Source organism: Phocoena phocoena, chromosome 16 (assembly GCF_963924675.1).
Source record: "Phocoena phocoena chromosome 16, mPhoPho1.1, whole genome shotgun sequence".
In the NCBI taxonomy this organism is placed as follows: domain Eukaryota; kingdom Metazoa; phylum Chordata; class Mammalia; order Artiodactyla; family Phocoenidae; genus Phocoena; species Phocoena phocoena.
Window position 1 is genome coordinate 30,674,325 of NC_089234.1, and position 26,963 is coordinate 30,701,287.

Consider the following 26,963-nt stretch of genomic DNA (forward strand, 5'->3'; position numbering starts at 1 on the left):
CAGAAAACTGAACATCCACCTAAAGTTGTCTCAACTAATTTTGAAAGAAACAAAATTTGGCTTACTTTAGTAATAAACAAGAAGTGAAGCCAGAGTCAGGTCTATGATAAAAACTGAATGAAAGGAGAGGCCCAGGCCACATCATGTTAGAACTCTGCATTCCTAGTTGCTCATGGATTCTGACTCCAGAGGTTAAGGTGGCCTCGATTTGACCACTGTGATGGGTGATCCTAACAGGATGTGAGGCTAAGGTAGCTCAAGTTTCAGGAGATGGTATCTGATGTGCTGTGGCAATACAATGTGTCTTTTCTGTAGCAAGAAAAAATAAAGACATGCAAAAAGAACAAAATTGAGGTAACATAAGGAGGAAGGAGAAGAAAAGAAGAAGACAGGCGAAGAGGCAGAAGGAAGGAGAAGATACACCAGGGAAGCTTTTTTATCCTGAAAAAAAGGTTCTTTTCTCAGGCATGGGTCAGCAAACTTTTTCTTAAAGGTCCAGGTAGTAAATATTTTAGGCTTTTGTGGGTCATGTGGTCTCTGTCGCAGATGCCCAACTCTGCTGGAAAGCAGCCAGAGACAATACATAAACAAATGGGAGTGGCTGTGTTCCAAAAACCTTTTATTTACAAAAGAAGGACCAGCCCACAGTTTGCAGACCTGTGAAAGATCATCTGTCGGCCAAATGAGACCCTGCATGGGCTGACCTAATACCAAAAGGAGTGGGTGTGGCAACTTGGGCCAGTACCTTGGGAAACTCCAGCCCAGTCCCAGGGGCAGTGACAAGACCCAGACTCACTGAGGGTGACACTAGGGCATCTCCAGCTTGCCTCACACAGCATGTTGCCCTTTCCTACTTGGCTCTTAGGTCCATTGATCAACAGGCAAACTGCCCACAAATGATGGTGACAGCTTCAGTCATCACTACAGAATTCATCACAAGGGAGAAAAGAGTCCAAACTTCAATTCAAAATGACCATCTGGAAGTGATGTTTTACTGATGACCTATCTGAACAGTGAGAAATTCACCTGCACAGTATGTGATGCGTAGAGGATCCTATTAAAAGCACCACCTTTGTGAAAGGATGACTAACACCTATCTATACTATGCAGGAACAATGAGGCACGAAACCCACAGCCTAAGATTATTTTTTAAATAAGGCTTGTGTAGAAGTCTTTAATGAAGTACAGACACAACAGAATTGGCCTACCTAAGGGAGCCAAGGGACTAGCAACTGCAGGTTAACAGACATTAATAACATTTGTATATAAGAAGCCTCAAGAGCACAACAAAGGTTCATGGCCTTCCTGTGCGCTGCAAGATTGCTACACGTCTGAGGAAGTGCTAGGGGTGAGGCTCTGGACCCCAACTGAGGGTACAGTCTCCATGCTGTCCTCCCAAACCCAGGGAGCCTCAGGGGATAGAAAATGGGAGATAGAAATGGGTCTCCTGAAGAGGGCTCACCTCTGGGGAGCTATGGTAGAGCTTCAGTGATCGCTTCCCAGGCGTCTTCCAGCTCCTCCAGAAGCTTAGAGGAAATACCAATGTTCTCTGGTCATCAACATGAGCTCCAACGTCACTTCACTGAGCACAGGCCCAGGAGGAGAATTCCTTTCAAATTTGGAATCCAGAAGGTGGGACAGACTGCCTTTGCATCGAGTGGCAAGTCACACTGTGACAATGGCTATAGGAAGGAGGTCTTTGCAAGAGAGGGAAAACAAGGGGAGACTCGAGATGAAACCAAGGCTTGGAGGTGTCTGGGAGACAGGTTTGCCAGCATCTGTTCTAAGTGTAAAAGGGCTTCCAGAGTCGGCCCTCAAGTTTGCTTTTTTTCTTTCTTCTATTAGTAAAGTTAACTGAATAAGCAGAAATGAGATTCAACAAATATGAAAATAATTCTAAACTTTTAAGTGTCTTAATTATGTAGAATCCCAGTCTATTTAAATGTGGTCTACTATAAAGTGTAAGTTGATTTTAAAGATGATCCATTGCATTGTTAGGTGTATAAAATAAATACATAAACATTGATACCTTATCTCAAATGCTGCCTAGAATGGGAGAGAAGGCTGTTATCTTGAAGTAAGCTTTTAAAAATGAAAAAGAACTTCGAAAAGTAATGGAATGAATTATAAATCAGCAACTGGAAAAGTACCACCCACTTACAGCCTGACATCCCTAACCTAATCCAAGCACCCTTACAAGGTAGTCTATATGCAGCTAAGGGGGCACCTTGAACGTATTTACAGGGATCCGCACACCTGACATGGGCAAACCTCCACCGTTTAAGTCACCGCAAAAACAATATCCAGTGACGACTATATGAAAAGATTTTTTAAAACTTTAAAACCACTTTTATAGATTAAACGAACCTACGTAAAACAGCTTAATGCTTCTGTGCAACTTGAGAAAGGCTGCCGGCACACACACTCAGCAGCGTCATGAATGGCCACAGTCAAAGATATTAACAAGGAGAAAAAGACTCATGGGATAGAGGAGACACCACGAAAGAAAAATCAAGGCTTCATGGAAGATAGTAAACTTCACTATCTATAAAATTCAACACAATTTTCAATTTCCCATGAATCAAATGCTTTTCTCCAGTCCTATCCAATCAGAAGTTTTCATTATATACAGCAAAACTTTAACAGAATGGGTAGAAAACCTGTTTTATCATGATTTGAATGAACTAATGCATGAATAAAGGTACATCTGGGTTAATCCAAACAGATCTGAAGCAATATGAACGGAAACATGTTTAATAAAGAGGAGAGAGTAGCAGCTATTCATACAAGCCTATTCTGGGGAGAGAGCATGTTAGAGAAGCTGGCTGAGGCTTTAGCAACCAAGCCTTACTGGTAGAGTGGCCCAATGGAGATGTCGAGTACACACTATGTTATAATGGAGCAATGTCATAGGCACCAAGGTAAAGCCAATGTACCCATCTTAGGCCTCAAACAACATCAGTTACAAATACTGCAGCTCACACTTTTGAGCCATGAAACAGAGCCTGACATGACAGAGGCCAGTGTAATACTACAAGTATTAACTGCTAGTACGGTGCTAACCAATCAGAAAGGGCACCTACTACTCTAACCATGTACATTTCACACTGGAATACCAACTGAACATTAGCTCCTGGTACAGGGGTGTGTATGGGCACACTGTGAGATGTTGGTGCTCCTTTCTCCAACAGCAAGGCTGCTCTGACCTTTATACAATTCTGTGTTGTTTACACCTCTCTGAGTCTGGTGCCATAGTGATTTGGGGGATACTCACAGAGACCCTGGGCTACATTTAAGTCATCTGGCATATGCTAATTACTCAGCTCATGAACACCCTATCACACTGCATGGAGAAGAAAGAATTTTACTGTAAAACTGGGCTTGGGAGACATTTGTGGCTTATAACCACATGCAAATGCCCCCAAACATACACACACACATCTTAAACTTTTCTATTACTGAAAATAACATTTTGGCTTTCTTTGACTGTGGAAGTACTCAGGGCAAGGAAAAAATCAGAATGGTCACTCTTATCCTAATTGTCGAATTACGGCTACAAGATGGAAAAAAGGTCCTAGTTTCCCCCCCCCCCAAAGTAGGATGAAAACCTCATTAGTGTGCTAGCAATCCTGCAAGCCCAAAAATGAAAAGGATGATAAGAATCAGTAATGCAAATAATTTGGGGGATGTGAATAACTTTTAGAGCCCATAAGTCAATATTAACACCTTGTGACTCACCTCTTATCCCATGGGCACATAATTTAGAATACATTTCTTCAAATGACAAAAGATCAGAGATGAGTGACCAACAATGAATATGAAGTTTTAAACGGGGTAACAGAAATATTAATCTTTTATAATAATTATAAATTCCCTCTGCATTCTCCACATACCATAAAAATGATTTGGTTTAGCTTTCAAATATCATTTAAACAAACGAGACAGAGGGAAGTTCACTGCTGGGGTTTGCAAAGAGGAGCATCTGTTCATGTACAGATACCGCAGGGTGGCTGCTGAAAAGCTACTTTTATGTGCATGATGGTGGTCTTCTCGGCTACAGTACAAGTGCTTGTGCATCAAGTATAAAATACAAGCCTTTAATCACATAGATCAGCTTTTTAGCTTTTGTAAATTTAAAAACAAAAAGGATAAATAAGGCACTGTACTTTTAAAAACTAAAACTGCTTGGTTCCAAGTTTAAAACCCAAGGAACAACCAGAATATAATATATAACTTCCCTTACTCAGCCTCAGAGAAAGACTCTGCAAGTTCCCTTCTCCATCTGAGACGCAATTTCTGACATCTTAAATTGTGGTGTTCTCCATTAACTGCAGATTTGAAAGGCTTGATAAGCTTATAAAAGCAGATTTAGTTAATGCAAAATAAAGGGTTACTTCTATAGAACAGTTTTAACTCTTGAATACTGCCCTTCCAATCACTTTGTATCCATCCGCCTCCGTTTGCTGTGGGAAGAGTCCAGTTTTGCCTTCAGCTTTCGCTTTCTCTGGGATGCACTGTTCTCCGGGGTTTTCGTCGAGGGTCTGGCCCGAGTCTTTCCACTGCTCTGCTTCCTATTTGTGGCTTTCTGTGGCCTTGAAGAGGACTCACCTGCCCCTTTTTGCTTTGCAGGTTTTGTCACCATCTCCGAGGGGGAGGGCTGGGTAGGTCTTTTGTTTGTATTCTCTTTTTCTTTCCTGGAGGGAGGGCAGCTCTTCCCAGGTGACTTTTTAGGGATCTTCCCTTTCTTCTCTTTCAAAGTCGTCTTTTTGGGCAGTTGGCTGACTCTGTCCCTTGCAGCTGGCTTCTTGGCAGCGGGGGTTCTGGTGGATCCATCAACGTGCTTTTCTCTGCTGGCCTTCATCGCAGCTCCCTTGTCCTTCCTGTCCTGAGTGCTGCCGCCTTCTGTCCTCTTGCGTTTATTCTGAACTTCTGCTTTCGGTGAGATTTCAGACGTCTGCTTCCCTTTCCTTCCCTTCATTCCATCGGTACTCTTGGGCTTAACAGGAAACCCATCTGCACCTACTTGCAGGGCAAGCTTGGGGGACATCAGAGGGTTGATGCACACACTCTTACAACTCTGTTTACTTTCCACAGCCGGACCAAATGGGCTTTCCACTTTCTCATTCTTGATCAAACGCTGCTGGGCTCTGAGCTTTCCTCGAATGTTGGAGTATTTTCTAAGGATCCGGGTACTGGCAGGGGTAGGTGAGTTTGTGGGAGGATGGCTATTTCTACCTTCCTTGACCTCCTCTATGCTGTCTTCAGGATTGGGGCTGAGGCTAACGTCACTGTCATCCTCTGGCTCCACTTGGTCAGGATCCTCTCGGAATTTAGCCCAGAGCTTCTGTGTTTTCCAATTGTTTCTAGCAGGAGTAGCTCCGGGAAATTTCTTCAAGTGTTTCTTCAGGCGTTCAGCCTGGAGTGAACTGGGGTACAGGCTGCAAGGAGAGTACTTCTGAAGAGGATGCTTGACAGGTGGGATGTCTCCTGGAAGACGAGTATTGAGCTTCTTCACAATTACCAGAGACCGGGTTTCAGTTGTCTCTAAGAACCACTTGCAAACATTAGATAATTTAAAGTTTGTCATAAACAGCATCTGAACAGGAGAAAACTTTTGAACCTCCAGTGAACCCCGACATTTCCGTGACCTTTTCTTGCTTTTCCAAATTTCCTTCAGCTTATCTGACTTGTTCCTTGCTCTTGGTGCTGGCTGGGCTTCTTTCTCCAGCTGGATCCAGCCCTTCTGAACCTTCATGTACTGGGCATTGAAGTTGGCGATGAGCTCTTGGTTCTCCTCCTCGGCACACCATTCTACAAACTTTGGCTGGTCGTCTGCCACTGGGTCCACATCATCCTCGTCTAAGGGATCTCCACTCTCTGAAGTTTCATTTTCCTTTGGCATTGTGCTTCCTTGTGCTGCTTCCTTTTCGGAAGTCACTTTTATAGTATCCAAGGAGTCCAGAGAATGCGCATGTCTTAGGTTGTAGGTTGAGGAGGTCAGTCTCGTAAGCCTTGGGACCCATTTGGGGGGCCCAGCAGCGTCATCACTTCTACTACTTGACAATCCAACTGTGCTAGATAGCACGTCACTGTCGTCATCTTTACGCGGGCTGTCCGCACTATCTATATCATTTGCAACCTCTTCTGTCTCTTCTGCAGGAACAGGTCCTGGCTTCTCTTTTGATTGTTCTGGGAACGTACAAGGAATGCTTTCAGAGGGGTCTTGAGTACTGTTCTCACCTAATTTAGAGTGAACATAGATTTCCAGTTTCTCTCCAGGCAGGGGCTGGCCAACTGTGGCTAAGGGGTCACTGCTGGGAAAAACACCTTCTTCTTCCCCCTTGACTTCTTTTGCCAGCATGTTTTTAAAAGCCTGCCTGGTGATCATCCCACCTCCTTCGCCCTCCTGCTCAGCATCTTTCCCAGAGGGGTTTTCATTGACATTTGGGTTTTCAGTGTCCTCCAGAGCGTTTGTATGGAAACCTTCAGTCAGGAAGCTCTCAGGTGCTGCCCCACCAGGATACCCTTCTTTTTTAGAACGTTTTGCACCAGGATTTTTAGAAACCTTGATCTCAGCACAAGCAGAGGAAGAATCTGAAAGTTGACTTCTTAGGCACCTATCAGAGGCCTCGGGGAATTTTTTACCTTTTTTCTTCTTGTCCAGATTCTCTTCAGGTGAGTCAATGTTTTGATCACACATATCTTTTTCTGTAGGATGTTTTGCATCACCATCCTCTCCCTCGAATCTTCCCGTACCACCTGGTGCCTTGCTTTCCTCAATTTCACTGGGGTTTTCATTAGTCAAAGTGCTGCTTTCCTTCAAGAGTGGGTCAGTATCTAACTCCTGAGTGTCTTCGGTCTCAGCCTCAGTACCGATGCTTTGGTCTTCCTCAGCCTTTCCCAGACTCGTGGGAGGCTCCAAGCCCACTGGGGGACTTTGATTTTCTGAGCACAGAGGACTTTCCTCTCTACTTACTGTTTCAGGAGGGGAACAAGGCCTAGGAACAACATCTTCACTGCCTCCCTCAGAAAGGCTCTCTGTGGAGGGAAGCAGGGGACAGTCTTGGGGTACACTCATCTCCTTTGTATCTAGCAGTTCAACTGGCGGTTGGTCTCGTTCAGGGGAAGATATCCCACTTCCTGTGGGAGCTGAGACCGCGGAGCTGCCTTCTGGAAGATCCTCTTCAGGAAGGTGAGCAGGGAGAGGCCACACTGGGTTGGAGGCTGCTGTCTCCTTTGATCTAGAGGAGCTGCTTGGGTTTGCGTTGTTTGTCACAGGGCAAACCTCAGGCTCTTGAGACTCCTTTTCAGATGATGCATCTCTGTCTCCTTCCTTGAGGGAGGTTATTTCTTTACTAGGTTCTTCAGGGTTGTCTTCTCTGGGATGCTGCACATCTACTGTAGGCTGAGGTGAGGAAATGATAAGGGTCTGCTTGGGAGTCACCACTGCCTCTGAGGCCAGTGTCGAGCAGCTGGCTTTTTCTTGGGAGTGTAAATTCCTGGCCAGTGTGCGAACAGTTGGCAGCTCACAACAATCACCATTGAAAAAGTATCCTCGAGTACTCTTCCTGGCTGTTTTCCGAGAAGATAACACCGATCGTTGATTCTCAAAGTGGCATTCTGTTATTGGCTGGCTGATATAAACGACATCACATTGGTTATCATAATCGTTTATCCTCAACCCTGATGCCCTTTTACTTTTCCGAGCTGTCTTAATGGAGGTTGAAAGCATCCTGGTTCGTGAATGTCCATTAGATGCTTTGTGTACAGGTGGCATGGGGCTGGGGGCTAACCAACCGTCTTTGGAATGATCAAACTGGCTCTTATCACTGGGCTGTAAATGGTAACCCATTTTATTTCTTCCTAATGAGTGAAGATGGTTCTCTTGCTTTGGCCTTGAATCTTGTTCACTTGCCTCTAAGTCCTGGCGTAAAGGTGTTTTTGAGCTACACTGTAAAGCATTCTCTTTGTCAGCAGTTCTAGGTGAATTCCCCATAAACCCTGAGTCCCAAGCCTCTTCTGATAAAGCTCTGAATGAATTTCTTTGAGAAACAATACAGCTGTTGCTCTCCTCGCTATTCTCAGTTGCCACTTTTACTGCAATTAGATTTTCTACTAAAGCTGAACTCTGCACATGGTCTTTACCATCCTTGCATATTTTCACATCTGTGTCTTGCTCCTGTCCAGTGGTTTGCCCCTCCAAGCTCTTACAGATGTGGTGGAAGTTTACTGAGGAAGAATTAGATGTAGTGAGGTATCCCAGAGTGGAACTATCCATTGAATTCGGTTTAGTGGTTGGAAGTTCAGAGGAATCTTTTTGGACAACAGTCGAAGTATTCTCTCTTCCATCTACAGAGTTTGTCTCGGGAGGAGGCTCCTTTAGGGCCTGTCCTGTCAAGTGTTGAGGGCTGTGAGAGCCTGATGAGTCTACGAACAACTCTGCAGAAGTAGAAGACTTCATATTGAGACACAGAGCATCCTTTTCCTTATGTTTGGTGCCGAGCTGGGCACAGCCAGCACTGCAGGTGGAGGCATCCATTGTTCCAGAATCCGAAGGCCGCAGGTCCTCGGTGCCTGGCTGAGATTCAGTGTACAGATCGTTCAGAACACGAATGAACTGCTTCTGATGATGAGTGCACAATTTGACCATGAACTTCTCCAGCGGGGACTTCGACTGACTGTTAGAATCTACTGCTATTGCCTCTGCTGAGTTCTCACTAGACAGACAAAAAGAGAGAAGAAATTAGTATGGTTATTTTCCAAAGAACCATTTTTACATTATGAAATTCATCAATGTTACTCATGTTGTACAGAGAATTGACACTCTGGCCAAAGCTGGTTCTAAGTGCCCATATGCTTCTTATTCAATAAATGAGGAGCATTTACTTCATTAAAATATAAGGCCAGCCCTGTTATATTCTCAATTTTTAGTGACAACTTTCATACTTTTTTTTTTTTTTTTTTGCGGTACGTGGACCTCTCACTGTGGTGGCCTCTCCCGTTGCGGAGCACAGGCTCCGGACGCGCAGGCTCAGTGGCCATGGCTCATGGGCCCAGCCGCTCCGCGGCATGTGGGATCTTCCCGGACTGGGGCACGTACCCGTGTCCCCTGCATCGGCAGGCGGACTCTCAACCACTGCGCCACCAGGGAAGCCCAACTTTCATACTTTTAAAGTGATTATTCACAAATAATTTTTATCTTGTAGAGAAGAAATATCATTGAAAAGAAATTTTTCTTCAAAAATTAAAATTTTGGCCACATTATTAACTCCAGTTGGTCAACATACACTTTCGTTTTAGGCCCGAGTATTCCTGTTAAATAATCACTGGCTCATAGATCCACAACACTGAAAAAAATTCAGACACACTGTATTACAAGTCTTGGTTTAGCAATACTTAGAGAAATTACAGTTTTAAATGGTTTCTCAGCTTGACCAGTTGGCTGGACTCTATAATTCTGCAAACAGTGATGCAGGAATCCTCCTAACCCTTTGGGGCATGGAGGAATAGAGATCAATAATTTCACACTTCGGATACACTGAAAGATGAATGACAAGCAATTCCTAACTCCTAGCCTCTAAATGAGGACACAGATGTGAAGTTACATTGTAAACCATAAGGCCCTGTCAATGCAAGATAGTAGTATTGTCGCTTCTCAAGCCCCACCTAGTACCTTCTCCTAGACCTTCAATAAACATTTTACAGTAACGCACAGGAAGCCAATTCTACGTTCAAGAACAGTTTTCAACCATTTCCGTAAATTATCTAGGACAACTCTTAGAGTTTAACCAGGATAGTGGGGAAGGCAGAAAAAGGATGATACTAGATTGAGGACAGGCTAAAGGCAATTTCTGCCTAGATAGCCAAGTGTTTTAAAGAGCTGTTTTGTATTTCTGGACATCGGGATTTTTACTAAGCCCATGCAGTTGGTGTGTCCCAGTTTTCTGGAGCTTTATACAACTTCTCAATCTCTCTCTCTCTCTCTCTCTCCCGCCTAATTCCTTAGAAGACTATTATCTGACTCTTTATGTAACACAGCAAAGCACCAAGGACAGCTTAATAAATGTGTGCTGAACAGATGTTGTTTGATAATATCTTCCAGCTAATTATTTTTTCTTCAATCTGTGACTTTATCTCCCAGTCACGAAGTGCCTCTGTAGGAAGGTGTACCCTAGACAGCCTACATCGGCCTCCTACCTCTCTACCCTCTTTTGGCCTCTGAAGCCGTGTGGTTTTAGAGGAAAGAGCACAGATTGTGGAATATGAAAAACCTGTATTCTTCTTGTAGCTCTGACATTTACTAGCTATAGGATCTCAGGCAAATTACTTAACCTCTCTGAACCTTGGTTTCCTTATCTGTAAGCTGGAACTGAGTATCAATATTTCAAAGGATTGTTGTGAGATATTAGATTACATAAAGCACAAAAGAGCAGGTGCTCAATTTTACTTTCTCTGTTCCTGACTCATGCAGATTTTTAAGACCAAGTGGTGAATAATGCTGAAACATGTCTAAATACAAAACAAAATAACACCAAGAAACTATTAATCCAATCTGTTATTTAAACTGTTTTGCAAGAAAAAAGGTTACACTGTGTTTTTATTTTCACAACTAGCAAGAGAGCAGTTTTCTTTAGTGATGCCATGGGTATCTGAAAAGGTCTACATTAGACTACAGATTAGAAAAACTAGAAATGTCTTAGAAAATGCCTACACCTCAGTGTGAAACTGATCACTGAATTGTGAATAAACCAAGAAAAAAGATTATTATAGAAGCATTATAACAGATGCATGGGTACACTGAACATGTACATGCTGGCTACGGGGCCAAAATCTACCAAAGAGACGGAAAGACCAAGAGCAACTGGAAAAAAACCTCACTGAACAGGATACTTACGATACGTATATTTTTCTGTCTGTATACTGTCCTTCGGTAAAAAGTTTTAGAAAGGAAATATCTGGAAGGTCAACAGGAAGAAGTTCCTCCCTTCCTTTAGAGCGGAGGAGACACCAGTGACACTCTTGGGTGAGTGACTGCAAAGTCATTTCCAACTCTCGGACTCAATTAGATATACGTGGGAACTTAACAAACTCCTCCTGCAGCTGCAGACTTTGTAGCTCACGGGGAAGTCAGGAGGTCCCTGCTGAAGGGACCCCTTCCAGGAGGTACCTTGTGTCCATGTCTATCACGTGTTACTAACAACATAATATGTGTCACAGGATATAGTACTGGGAGACAGTAGAGAGTAGTCTACCCTTTACTAGTTGTGTGACCTTGGCCAAAACACTGAACCATTTTGGGTCTTAGTGGAGCGAGCACCTGTCCCATCTACCACTTAGGATTGCTACAAAAGAAAACCTACAAAGTTTACACAAATACTGGTTACCATTACTGTCAGCCAATCCCATTAAACATGCTTCAATAAGAATAACTCAGAGACCAGGAATGTATATTAATACTTTTTACAACCCCCCAAAGAGGATTTTCTAGATAATGAAAGTTTACCCTTCAAGTACCAAACATTTAAAAATTTAAGTATTTTTGATGGAAGTTTTTAAAAAATTATGTCATCCTCTGAACACAATTTATTCTTTCTTAATGACTCAGAGTCATTACCATGTACATGATTATTGAAGTTTGGCTATTATTTTTATTATACTGAACTGAAATATAGTGATAGTTTTGGGGGCTACTCAATGAAGTAAATCTACTGCCTAAATACAAAGAAGTCATGGTGGCAGTCTACATTTTATTAAAAATCTGTCTGCACTTTATTAAAAATCTTTCTTCTTATTGGCCTCCAAATAGCAGCTGTGTTTAGGAGTTCCACTTTTACCTTTAGCTGAGTACTTTTGCTCACTAGCTGAGAAGCCAAATCTCAAGTGCTAGACTGGTACTTTAAGTGAAAGTAAACAAGCTCTGAATGAAGGCTTGGGGAAGAGTTTTGTGAGTAAACCACATGGATCTTCTAACAACAACTTCAACTGCTCAGAGCCCTTTATTTCTGTTTTTGGTTCTTGGATGTGTTCCTGATATTTCTGAGATAGGTGGCTACAAATAAGTGAGATATCACTGCCTTTTCAATGCATCAAATACACTCTACGTATATTTTAGCAATACAAGAAAAGAGAAAAAAGGTTGACAAAGATCTATGAGAAGGATTAAGAAATGTCACGGCATCTTATTGTAGAAAAGACTAAAGAGAGAAATAAATGGTTCTCCCCAATTCAAGAAGTGCACTCATGTGAAAATGTCTGGACACTGCTTCATGGCTGTGAAGCCATGGCTGTGCTCTGGAAGCAGGCTTTGGTGTCTGAAGTTAACAACATGTCTTGAGATTCATGAAATCAAGGTGTGTGTCCAATAAAAGTACAGAGAGCTCTGAAGAAAAACCGAGGAAGCACTTTCTTCTAAAGCGATGCTCACGGAGAGTAAAAAACTGAATAATGATTAATCCTTGGATGATACCTAACTTCCTTTATGGTTATGAAACTTGGATTTGCTGCTGTCCCACATGTTTCAATAATTTAACAGTGACTGAATATTTCAGTCACCCCCAAACTAATGTAAGGTCTTCCAAAGGGCCATGCAATCAGCTCTGAAGCAGTAATTGTGACAATACGGCTAGTCCCCAAGGACAAAACAGTCAACCAACCACCAGTAGGTATTATCTATTTCACAGCATCATGGCAAGGGGAAGTGGTGTCTTCCCAACTAAGGCATACTGAAGAAACATTGTTAGTACCACTGAACTCTAACCTGGAACAATGCAGTACAGCATTTGGAGGCTGAAAAACACCATCACAGAGGCAGACACAGACTACACCAACCTTAAAACGCATTTATAGCAGTGGTTTGGGGAAGCTCAGGAGATGAAAAGATTAAAACTGAAAATGGCAACTTTGCTTGAGAGAAAGAGAAATCAACAAAGGGTCGTTTTGTGTGTATTTTCCCGGTAAAAAGGATCAGGGACAATGTACTGGTGAACCACAAGTCACCAGAGCAAGCAGTAGGGTGCTCTTTATCAGTTACATCCTTGGCCACCTCAAAGCTATCAATCTGGAGTGACTATATCATTTCCTGAAATCCTAAGCTATAGTGGTTTGTAAAATTCTTTGGCAATGATCAGGGGTTTTGTATATTTACCCTATAATTTGTATCTTTTACTGACTTAATTTGTCTTGTGTTTGTCTTAGCTTTCCAAGTAGATGTAAGCTACTTGAGTGTAGGTAGGGGACACATTTCATGTTTTTCTGTTTCCTCTTAGCGAAAAAGAGGGGGAGGGAAAGGGAGCATCAGTGATGCTTCCTGAGTTTGCTTCTTGGATTTTCTTCCTAGGTAGCACCATTTACTGAGATAGGAACACAGGCAACGAAGCTGGCAGCTGGTTGTTGGGGTATATGTATCTGAAGAGTTCTGTACACACTGACTTGAAATTTTTATAAGATGCTGAATCTGAGATATCTGGTAGGCAACTGGACACACAGGTATGAGCCCACTAGTAGCTTCACTTGAATATGAGAACCTCCACATTAATACTAACCTTTGTCCAAGTGTCATTAAATGGGCCCTGTTATAATAGCTAACTTTATAACTATAGTAATAAAATTACTTTTGACTGTGCTTCGAAATTACCCAGCTTCCTACCTTATTTGATTTTCTCTGGAAGTTTTTTTCAGTAAGACCTATGTTTAGATGAATTTTAATTTCGTATCATTCAACTACTTAATTTCAAAAATTAACATCAACCTTTTCAAAGTTTCATTCTATTACTCTTTTTTCATGTTTTAAGAAAATGGGTGCTAGCCAGCTTTGCCTGAGTTTTAAACAGCGGGTCTTTACTTTGGCTTCTAGTTATTCAATTCTTCCCACAGCCTTAGGCCTTTAATAGAGCCTAAATACAACATTTGTCCTGATTTACTCTCAGACAGTAAGTAGGGAAACCAAAGAGGGGTGAGCTTCTGTCCTACAGACTACTCACTCCTACAGATCACACTTAGGTCAACTCGACCTGAGAAGCACTATGTTTTATTTTTAGTTCAGCGATTATAGCTGGCATCACATCTGACTATATTAGATTTTTACAAGAACGGTAATTCATCACAGATTTTGAAATCACTTGTTTGAGTTCACGTTTCTTCCCCTCAGTAACAGGACACTCTCTAATAGTTAAAGTCAATTGTTTATCAGTCAGAAATACTTCACCACCACCACTGAAGAGCAGTAAAAGCTCAGGGACTGGTAAATGGGAGGAAGGGCTACAGAAGGAGGAAACTACCTGGATTAGTTCTGTTTCTCTCCTTGGTGAAAAGTGGCCTATATGACCTTGACCGATTTGTCTTTCTATCCCCAATTGAATGCCTAATTCTTAAGGGTGTGGTAAAAGGATAAGATAATATTCATAAAAAACTTTGAAAGGCACAGTTTAAGAATGATGTGTTGTTTCACAACCCTATCTTTAATGATTTACTCAATGATGTTTTTCTAGATCAGAGGTTAGACATAGCTGAACTCGCCTACTTTGTCAATACCGCCGCAATACTTAAATCTCCAAAGGAAAACATTCCTGTGGTTAATATAAATGGTGGATGGTCAATGCCTATGTTCTCTTAGGGTAAAAGATCAAATAGAAAAGAGATGTGGTAGAGAGCTGAAATGACAATTTTTTAAGAGTCTAGAATGTGGGACGGATGGATTCAGGTAGTCTCTCAGTATCTGCTCTGTAACTACCAATCATCAATGCAACATCACTGATGACCAAAATAGATTCTTTTTGACTGAAAAAGATCAACAGAGAGAGTGAATGATGTTTGGATGAGAGCTAATCTTAGAAGGAGGAAAAGATAATCCCAGGGAAACAGAAGGGGAGAGAAAGCTTGAGACAATACTTTAGACAGAGTGGACCAAATAGTTAAGAGTTATAAATTAATTTAGCTTGATTCTCTTTAAATACAGGAAAACATAAAAATGCATTGTTCGCCCTGCTTAAAGGCAGTAAGATTTGTAATTTTTGCCAGATAATAATCTGAAATTATGTTCCCTAATTCCTTACTTCTGGTCCTTTAAGCACAGAAAATATAAGTATGTTCAAGGGCCTGGATAAGTCTGCTGACAAGTCCTCACTCTTCACTGGGAAATCCATCTACCCTTGGCTATTTCACATCTCTGTATCTTTCATACCTGGATACAGGAATACTCTAAGGGCTATGACAAAACTGTGAGTGTGTGTGTAGTGGAGAAGACGAGCATGGGGTATGGAGGTTTTTCTTCACTGTCTAAAAGGCCACGTATAGTTGTATGTGTAAAGTACTGAACAATCAAGTTTTCTTTCCCTAGAACTGAACTAGGAGAAACAGTAAAAGGGTAGGCAAATGTGACATAGAAAAGTGAGAAATAAAGTTCTTAAGATCACAGAATAGAAAGTGGCCTCTTAAAATCAGACAGCTTAATACCTGATTTCCAGGTGGTTGAAATGCTAATTATCTAAATTTGGATTTAGATAGAATTTAGATGGATTTAGACAGAAAAAGATTTCAAAGTTGGGGTTAAGGAGAGATCAGAATTGTGGGTGATGGTGAGATGGGGGTGGGTTCCAAACCCAAGATGTACCTGTAACTCTTTACCCTGTAAGAGTCCTCAGTGAGCCACTCTTGCTGATGGCAACATGGCATCTTGCTTAGGTGTGGAGTGGAAGAATAGTTGAGAACTACTTCTTTAAAACAAAAGAAGACATGGGCTTCCCTGGTGGCGCAGTGGTTGAGAGTCCGCCTGCCGATGCAGGGGACACAGGTTCGTGCCCCGGTCTGGGAGGATCCCACATGCCGCGGAGCGGCTGGGGCCGTGAGCCATGGCCACTGAGCCTGCGTGTCCAGAGCCTGTGCTCCGCAACGGGAGAGGCCACAACAGTGAGAGGCCCGTGTACCGCAAAAAAAAAACAAAACAAAAGACATGCAATCCCTTTGTGATAGCTTTCTAAGTTTACTGTGTTCTTAACTAAGTTCAGTAAAAACAGGGCAGAACAAAGGTTCAAAAAATTATGAATTAATACTGTAAACTGGGGGAAAGGAGAAGTGCTTCAGAGGGTGCTTACTGGACATGAAGCCATAATTTGCTAGCATTTCTGTACCTCATGGTTTAATAAAAGGCTATTATTTAGAGTAGATCTAAATATGATAGAAGCAGTTTAAGGCTTGTATATTGTATCTTCTGTTTCTCGTAAGTTTAGCTAGATTGTCAAATTTATTAAATTACAATAAAAAATATAATTATCAAGGAGATCCTTATGTTCACTCTTTAACGCATTTTCACCCTATAGCAAAGGTACCTGGGAAGCCGAAATATAATCAGAAAGTTACTTGGTGAGTCAGAAGTCAGAGCAAGGGGTCATTAAACACAACAGTCCAATGTTTCCGTCTGCTCTCTAGGAATGTAATAGGCTCACGAAACAGACACTTCTGTCAAACTATTTACTTCTGAAAAAAATTTTTTCCCTCTATCAAACTGATTTTTGCTTCTATCATCCCAGGTAGGACTATGCATGCACGACCATATTACATTACATTTGGTGTTAATTAATGTAAACAAAAGGAGGGAGGGTTCAGAGGCAGTGAAAGGGGATTTTGGACTGGACAGTGTAAAGTTTAAAGATGACAGTTCCTGGAAGTGGGGGAAGAAATATCCCTAAATGATATAACTAAATACTGATTTGATGAGAACACAAATCTAAATTATTTTTCTTATGAGTATTATAACTAATAATTCTTAGAAAACACTTTGCAATAGACTTTAGAAAATACTACAGTAATTTCAGACAAAGAGGACAGACCTCTGCTCATGGTTGACTTGAAACTGCAGAAGTGTCTGTCCCTAGACCTAGACTCACTGAATTACTGAAACCAGATTAAAGAGCCATCTGATCTTAAAGGCACAGCTGACATTCTAGGTCAGGATACATGAGAGCTCAGGACAAGTCAGTGAATCTAGTCTATTTCCTTTTTTGTTTTTGTATCTGTCAAGTAGGGGTTTAAAATCTATGTTATTCTTTGGGGGAAACTGCTCTTCAATTCCCTTTAAATGACCAGGACAATGATAGACTAAAAAAATACCACTGTTTAGGCAGGATATAGAGGCGCTCATCTCCCCAAGTGAGAGAAAATGTACCACACCACGATGCTCTCTTCAAGGGGGTAAAGGGAAAGAAACATTTGTCAAGGCCCAGCAGTGGCCAAGGACTGTGCACAGTTTCCCTGGAGTGCAACTGACAGGAGTCAGTCCACACAAGATTTCCACTACAAGAGGAATATATTTCTTTTGTAGTAATAATAATGACGATAATAACGATAACCTAAAAAACCCACACTACCACTTTGCAGGGCACTGTGTATGCAGATGGAGACCTAAAGGAGGCATGGGGAGCTGACACAAACAGAAACCAAAAGAACATTTAAGAGTTCACATGACAGATCTCTGCAACACAAATGTTTTTCCCTCTCAAGAAATAAAGTGGTATGCCTTTTGACATATATTCCTAGTTTCTTTTTGGGTGAAAGGAAGAGGGGAAACTAGCAGATTACATAAATATCCAAATAAGCAGTTATCTAATAGTGTCCTGAGTCTTCTGTGATTTTTATGGGATCTTCTATACCTTTTCTCATGTTCTCTTGAGGTTCTAATCTCCACTCTTGAAAGCATACAAATCTGTGCCATAATCCTTAAGAGTGGCAAATTCTACTTTTGTTGTCATATAATAAGTCACTTCAAATTGACACAATGACGGCACTCCTAAGTACTGTTATTAACTAATTATTTAAAGGACCTAGACCACTTTGTAAAATGTAAAAGGACTTAAAATTTAAAATGATTCCTAAGGTAATTTATACAAGATTTAATGTTATTTCTCACGTGTTCACCTCATGAATGTTAGAGGAGGTATGTGTACTTTAGAATTTAAAGTACAGTAAGAAAACTATTTTTATGTCTACCATTCTCTCTGGGGTGCTCTTGGAATTAATGGTCCTTTTATAACCATCCCTTATCCCACCTCTCTCTGGAAACACTCAAGGCTACTGTTGGAGATGTACTGGAGTGAGGGGAACTAAGCAGAATCATCTGGATATTTGAGGTTTATTTAGGAATATTGGAAGACAAAATAGAAGCAAATGTATACGCATATGTACACACACAGGCACAAATACTCAACTTAGGTACTTGCTCTACCTCAATCCTTATCCTTAGTTTTACCACTTCTCTGGCTTCCAATATACTATCCAGCTCACCTATACTGCTTCGACTTCCCGTGGAGAACACTGTATTCTAAGCTCCCTGTCACTATGTCTCCTCCTCATTTCAGTTTGCTGCACATCACCCAGAACTGCCATCTTCCTAAAGCCCAAATATGATCTCGTCACTTCTTCTGCATAAAATTTCAGTCAATTTCCCACTGCTCACAGTCCATCCTCTTTTAGCACCTTCCCCCCGTGGGCCGTGTTCTTTCTCACTATACTCTCATGGTTCGTGTCTATCTTTTATAAATAGCGCGTATGCTGTACGGTAACAGCTGACGTGGCTACCCCCTCCATTGGATTGTGAACCTTTCTATAGGTCCAGGACTTTGGCCTTTTTAAAGCGGTAGCTTCACTGCCTAAAAACTGGGGCTTAGTACATCTCAGGCATAAGTAAGTGATGAATAAACTAACCAAATAAATTACTATGTAGTGAAAATAATTTTCCCAAGACACTTTTCAAGGGAACTGAAAAGGGCAGAGGTAACATTCTGACACACAATCAGAAGGGAAAAGAAAAAGCTTTCAAAGAAAATGAATTCAAATCAAGGAGGCAGGGAAAGGAAGGGAATTTTGAAGGTCAGACAGTAAGAGTGTAGGCTCCGAACTGTAAGCACACAGGAGGTTGCTGGCACCGAAAAAACAAGTATGAAAAGGTATGGTTTACATAATGGCTTTCAGAAGCCATTAGAATTTGACTGCAACCAAGAACAAGAAATACTTCTTACAAAGTAACTCAGTACACACATCACATCCGAGTTTGTATGTGTATGACAACACATAAGATTCAACAAAATATTTATCCGTATTATATGCTATGTACTCTGACTCTTTTTTCTTTTTCTTTTTAAAATGTTGGTTAGAACCCCCTGAACTGATCTTATAACTTACTAGTAAGGTATAACTGGCTGATTAAGTTTGCAGAGCTGGTCTACAGACTCACCAATTCCTAGCATCTCACTAGAGTCTGCTACCCTCATTATTTTCTTCTTAGTCCATCTCTATCTAGCTAAAATTATACTACTAGGTTTTCCTGGGAAAAATGTCTCAAGTCATTTTAATAGACGCTGAAATGAACACCTCTAAACTGTGCTAGCTATGATCTGATTTATCTGTTTGAAATGCACAGAACTCCCATTTGGTAAGAGTGTAATTAGAATCTCATTAAACAGGCAGTAGAGTCCCCAGATTCTTTCACTGGAAAACTAAAGGTTTGATGATTAAACACATAAGCACACACACATCCCCACAATCCCACCTAGATCTTACATTGTGTTATACAAACTACCACCACATAAAAAGAAAAATCTACAGATTCGAAGCATGTAAAATTTCAACCTTGAAAATACAAAAAACTCTATACAGTGGAAAGGAAAATAAATTCTATAAATTCTTCTACTTTCCAAACAACTTTTATTCCACTTAATCTTTGAAAAGAAATAAAGAATGATGGATAATTTTGATAATATTCCTCTCAAACAGGACCAAGAAATCAGAAAAGCAGCATTCCAGGTTTCAATTATAGTTCCAACATTTCTCCATCTCTCATTTTACAGTTAAAACAAGATTGGCTGCCCAATATCCCAGTCTAATATAAACTCATCTGCCTCACTTTCCAAGTTCTAATCAATATAAACAGCTTCCTCCACAGCTTTCAATGGGATTTTCTCACTCTCCTTACCTCTCATACTAAATTAACTCCTGCCAGGTGCTTTCACTCCTAGTTTTCATTTATTGAGCACTTGCAAAGAGCCTGGCATAGTGCTAAGTATTTTACATACAGAATCTCATTTAAGCCTCACAGCAAATCTATGAGGTGGGTCGCATAAACCCCTTTCACACATAAGAAAACTAAGGCTCAGAAAGGTTCAATAACTTGTCCAAGACCATGTACTAAGAAAGCAGAAGGGCTGGGATTTTAAGCCAGGCCCATCAAATTCTATCTCTTAAACTTGGGATATTCTCCACTCTTCTCTCTATGCCCTACCTATTCACCTCTTCCAGCACTGAGTCAATAATGCTGATTTCTACTTAACAATGAAGTTTTAAATGCCTCAAATGTAATTTCTTTACTGGGAATTTCATAATTAAATACAGATTTAATTCTCTTCCTAAAAAGCAATGTAAGTTTATTCAAGAATAAAATTAGTTGATTTAATTAATAGCTAAGATTTAACTAGTTAAAAGTGAATCTAAAAGAAAAATATTAGATTAAATCCCTCACTCTAAGTTGAGTCAAGAGTGCCAAAGTGGTATAAGTATAAAGATAAGTATAATGGTTTGGAATCATGAGTATTAAGGGCAACTCATTGTGTGAGGAGGGCGGGCAAGTCCCTTAAAGACCTCAAGTTCCTTATTTTAAAAATGAAAGATTAGGATGGGACCAACAGTGTTTAATCAGTGGGTTAATAAACCCACTATGGTCACAACAATGTGAATATACTTAACACTACTAAACCATACACTTAAAAACGTTTAAGTCTGTAAATTTTATGTCTTTTGACACAATTAGAAAGAGATCTGTTGAATAAACAAACTTTAAAAATGCAAACAAAACAAAAAAACCTGTTACAATTTGAAAATATATATCATGTTCAAGCCTCACTCTTATAAACTGATCCAGGCATCTGTACTGTTAAAAGATTGATTTTGATTGAGTATATCCAGAACTCTTTGTGCTCTAACATTCAAAGCAGAACTAGCCTGCACACAATCAGAACAGAAATTATGAATAACATACTTTAAAATTAATCAGAAAAAGTAACTGCTCAATCTAATTTTTGCAAAAGTACTGTCACATTCATACAATTCATAACAAAAACTTAACAAAATGGATTTGCTTTAAATAAAAGGCATCATTTTCCTTTAGAAAATGCTGCAAAGACCTAAGGTTTATAAGAACTTATTATTTAATAATGGGTTGCTACTGTATTTCTCAATGTTTGAACAGATATAATTGGTGTTATTTGTCACACATTTAAATAGACAGTTGCATTTTTAACAGACGCAGAGTTGAAATGGGGCCTAAAAGGCATTCAGGACAACGCTCACTTTACAGACGAAAAAAACAAGTGATCTTTCTAGTATACCAAGTTGCAAGAAATTTACATTACCAAATAATCCCTTATCACTCCAAACTGCTGATCAAATAAAAGTGGGCAAGAAAAGTACAATGAACATTTTAAAACTACCAGTCAATAAACAACAGTATTCTTACATGCCTATAAAAAGCTCCAGGCTCAGTAAGATTTCATACTTATGAATTTTGATATACTTTTGCTTACTTCCACGCTGAACTCCAACCAAATCATGACTTAAACTATTCATTATATACCTATCAATCTTTTAAAATGTTCTGAGAACATTTCTTTTCCACTAACCTCTGAAAACAAGCCTGTCTACTCCACCTGTAAATGCAGTTTGATACACTAACCACTTCCCCCTAAACAGCAAAAAGTCCAACAACTTATAAGGTGAATATGATGACTAAAATCCTGTGTTAAAATGCTTACCATTTGGAAGCAAATAATGATAAAGTGGATACTCTGAATACAAGAACAGTTACCTCTTAATGTTACTTAATAAATAAGTACTTTGTTAAAAAAAGGTTTTCACTCATTTCAGCTACAAAATCTAACAACATATGACTTGGGTATATGTTTTTACATTTGAATATAAGTGTCTGGTGAGAGGAGTTCACAGTCCTTGAGGAAAAAATAACAACTCCACAACTCAGAAAGCAGATACCATTTTCCATTTTTTCCACTCCATTTTCCTTATGCAGTTTCCCTGATTCCTAAGAGTTCCTGAATTAATTCCAAAGTATCAGCAGAATCAGAGAAGAAAATTTTGGATTAGAAGAAATAAGTCCTTTTTAAAAATCAGGTCATAACTGAAGAGCTAAGTATCAACATGAAGATAGGATCACTAAAATAAATTCACTGATTAGATGCTAGATTATAATCCTCCTACAACTGACCTGGCCACCAGTTTAAAATGGATAATGACAAGAAACACGTAGTTATAGCTTTATACAAAGAAATAATAATTAGGTTTCTAGAAAAATGTTCTATAGACACATGGCATAACTGAGTAAGGGGAACAAGTGAAGCCAAGGAAACAAGCCTGTAGTACCAGCAAGATTTCCGATTTTATAAACATCAGGCCAAAAGGCACAAAGTGTTAGCCAGGCAGCCAAAGAAATGAGACAAAAAAAATTAACTAAAAGATAATCTAGACCAACTACCAACAATAACATCATTAAAAAATACAAAATTCCATTAGAAATGACTGCAAATCACTTCAACCAGCCTATATTACATGAGTATCACGAGCTTGAAAAAGGAGCCTTCTAAAACATTTTGCTCATCATTTCTGATCTTTATCCCTGTAAAGTTGTTTTTATCAGTTGTCTATCAACTTTAACAACTTTATCAGCTGTTCCTAACCACTTTACAACAGAAATCACTTTGTAATACAAAACTTCTTTCACACCCCGTTTCTAAAACCCACAATATAAATGTTGAGCAACATATATGCTGTTATTTGTCTGGTAAAAGGAAATACCAGCATTCTCCCAAGAATCTGAATTACTATAATAACCTTAATTGATTGACAGCGCTTTCACACTTATGCCTCAAGAGCAAACAAAAATGAGTAAATCATTATTCTTTTTGGCAAGTAATCCCAGAATAAAGTTTTACTCTAAGGAAATTATGAAAAATTAAGTTCAGCAAGCAGGTATTACGAAAATGTCAATATATCTTGTTTAGCTGAAAATATTTAAAGTGAATAATCCAATGAAGAAAGCTGAGGTACGGGGAGTATCAAATTAGTAGAGAGACAGGGTTACAAGGCAGTACCGAATCCAAATACTGAAGCACAATTTTGAAGCAGCAACTTCTAGTTATCTAAGGGATTTCATCTGGAAATAATTTATCACAAAAAATTACAAACTTTGATCACCAAGTGCATTTACAGTGCACGTTGAAATCTTACCCCTTTTGTGGATTTGTAAAAAAAGCATCATAATCTTAAGAAGTAGAAACCAAGCTTTTAAAACAGTTTTCACAAACAAAATTTATTAGAAGAATAGTGGTTTTGAAAAGTCTAGCATCCAGTGAGAACTACCATACACAACATTACAGCTGGGAATGTTTCTCCAAAATGTCATGGTCAAATAATACAATGGAGCCATTAAATCTTACACATGCACGAAAGAACTAGCGCGTCTGACATAGAATGCAAAAAAAAGGGGACCACATGGATTAAAATTTTAAGTACTCATCACATACATTAAGACACAGCTTATTTTTAGTCCAGTCAAAAATCAGAACTGCATTAAAAAATTAATGTAGTGCAATCAAACCAAAAAACTTAAATTGTGATCATAAGTGCTCTACTACATAAATGTTGATCATAGCAAGGAACAAAAAGTTCAAATCACACAGTACAAAAAAAATCTGTAAATAAATATAAACTACAGTACAAGAGAAATATTAAATTATACAATTCCGTCAAACTGTAAACAGTATATTGAAATGAGGTCCATAAGAGTAAAGGGGGTTCCTGTTTCGTTGCATGACACTTGAACTTCTAGAAATCTGAAAGATGCCATTTTCCGTATCTTCAAAGGCTATGGGTTTTATATATGGAGAATTCCTTTTAGATGTAAGATATCAAATACTAAAGCAGAGGAATAATCTATTTTGTTAACCACAGACAGTACTGCAGAAAACAAAAGGAGTTTTAAAGAATACAGACCTCTAACAGACAAGTCTTAACATTAGAGATGCAAAGGGCTAAAACACTGGAATTAGAACTTCACATCAGAAGAAACTTGTCATTGAGGACTTCTAGGCTACAAAATATACTGACAAAATTGTCTGCTGATATGTAGTCCTAGACCTCTGCTAATTTTTTTGACATTTACATACTCATGTTACAACACCAACTTTGGCAGAATCACTACTAATAAAATCAGAGCACTCCTGGCCCAACGGTTCCATCACAGTGGCCAGTGCACAGAATTCTCTAAAGACATTGCATAAACTAGAATGTAGAGGTCAGACACCCAAGGACCAGTGCTTGAATTTAGTAGTAGTATGGTGAAGAAGCAAGAGCCACATTGAGGAAGAACTGCATCTGTTATAGTTTACAGAAGCAGCAAGGAATGTCATTTAATTGTGCTGGCTATTAGTGGCATTTAAATATATATAGTTTAACTGTGTATGTGTATGTGTTGCATGTGCTGGCTATACATTTATGCACATTTTGTCTTTTTAAATACACTGTTAACAGGAACCCCCATATTATCTGCTCAGTAGTAATAACTGAATATATAGAATGCCACTATAAGAGTGTGAGGCACCGTGTGCTGGAGAGTTATATGCAGCTTTAAAATCTGTTTGGCTGAGTTATACCTGGATACCTGAACTGAGTTTTTAAGTTGACATTCATCAAGGATGTGCTACCAGCACGTCAAAATAAAAGCAAAACAGAAAAATACAAGTCACTGTTAGGTTTAAGAATAGCATCAAAGTACCTGAATTGAGTGAGAATAGTGTGTAAACTGTCCCTGAGGGTTTTTAAACAGTGTGTACAAGTTGGATTCCTAAGAACATTAGCTATATTTAACAGTGTGGACTGATAAAATACCAATGTTTGACAGTTTAAAGTGGAGGTTATAAAGAATTATACGCAAACACTCCGAATGTATAGTTTATACGTTTCTTCTCAAAGCAGCAACAAGCTGCTGTAAAGTATACATCCCATCAGAACAAGCAACATGTGGGAGTCAGATAAAGGTTTCTATCTTAGTCTGGTTTTCTGACAGCACAGCATATCAATATCCAATGACTATATCTTTCCTAGATCAGAATGTAACTATAATTTTGACTAGCAATATAGGATTAGACTTTTAATCAAACACTTTGCTATTACATACTAAAATTCCTTAAACTTACTAATGCTGGTATACTAACCTAGTTAATTATCCCCCCCTTCATTTTAGAAATATACCCTTCCACAACTTAAAAACATTAAGATCCATTTTCAGTCCTCTGATGTAAAAAGCATGTCAGTGAATTAATATTAAAAATTTACACAGTAAAAAGGCCTGAATTTCAGCCAAAGATTTTAAATACTGCTCATTCCCTGAAGACTTAAAGGGAGAGAGAATCCCTACCCATTTTCCTAGTGATTTATTTTTCTAAAACCGTCTGACACAATTTTTCATTTTGGGGAACCTCCCCCTCACCTCCTCTCAAATTCCAAATTCTTAGCCTGAAATGTTTAATGAAATGGGGAAAATGAGGCAATCACTTGGAATTGCTTGAAAGGTACAAAATGTTATTGTCTTTTTAAAAAATAAGACAAGAATTATTCATATAAATGTGATCTGACCCCATATTATGTAGTATGTTTTATATTTTTAAATAATCACCCTAAAACTTACAGTACCTAAGACTCTGAAGATAAATTAAGACTTTAGTGTTGTAACAGAAAAAGTGCTGAATTATCCCTTTTCTAGTACTTTAAACATTTCAGACAAGTGCTTTCCTAGTGACAGTAAAGTTTACTATATACCCTTCCACCAAGCAGGAAACAAAGTCACCTGGATGAAACAAAAGACTTTTAGGAGTGTAGCACCGAGTATTTACCAAATAACAGATGTTGTTCAACTCATTCTGAGGGGCTAAAAATATTGTAGATTGAAATTCTATTTGGCTATTGTATGTTAAAAATCCCTGCCCTACTGTGTCAGTGTCCTGTGTTCAACCCTCCCACCCCCCTCCCCCAGTCCCCTTACACACTATCCACTGAGAATCTAATCTCTAAAGAGATTATTTTAAAATTTATGTTTTCAGGACATACCTGAGAAAGGGTGCAATTATGCAGAACAAGGAACCCAAGACTGCACTAATACTGGTTACAGGTTCATAAATTCTTTCCCAAGACAAATCTAAAAAGTCTAAGAGGTATGGATCTTCAAATATGTCTTACTGCTATAGATTTTTTTGGTATGTGTGTAGGGTCATTTCCAGTGTTGAAAAGATCATCTTGAGCCTGTTCAATGACAGTTCAAGATGGAGTAAAGAGTTTAATTCCATATTCAAACAATAAGGATTAAATATTATGATTATAATATTTGCTACATCCAATAAATTTATGATTAACTAAAAGTGCTTGCTTTTCGGCTTTTATTGATATAGCTATAAATGAACTGGAAACCTTAAAATTATCCTCCTAATAGTTGCAGAATTAACTCATATTTTATTGTCAAGCCAACATTAATTTGCCTTTATTCTCACTTTTCAAACACTCTAAAAGATTTTTCTGACTATCAAATGAAGGTGGCCCAACTTTACCATGTTATCTATCCTGCAACTCATTTTTAGTATTGTAGGGCAGAATCTTTAGCTTTTCCTGATCTACATACTTTCCCCATCCTACTTCCCAACTCCCTCCTCCAATCTCCTTCATAACACTTAGGGCACACAGCTACAGGGATAATGTCTGCTTCTTTAAAAGGCAACTGGGAGTTTATTTGGGAATAAGAGACAGAGAATATGCAAAGAATTTCCTCTATTTTCCCTTCAGTCACCATGTTCACAAATCCTACTTAAGTCTCAAGGACAGAATGTATCCAAAAAAAACCTAAGAAGACTTTGGAGGTCTGCATT

General features: G+C 39.3%; 1 protein-coding gene across 1 annotated transcript in view; it reads right to left on the minus strand.

Annotated features, from left to right (window-relative positions):
- Nucleotides 1-4,435: 4,435 nt before the first annotated feature.
- Nucleotides 4,436-26,963, minus strand: part of LCOR (ligand dependent nuclear receptor corepressor) — a 34,593-nt gene continuing 12,065 nt past the window's right edge. Inside the window, exon 3 of the mRNA XM_065894675.1 lies at nucleotides 4,436-8,717. Coding sequence (XP_065750747.1) covers nucleotides 4,436-8,717 — 4,282 coding nt within the window. The remainder of the gene's footprint in view (nucleotides 8,718-26,963) is intronic.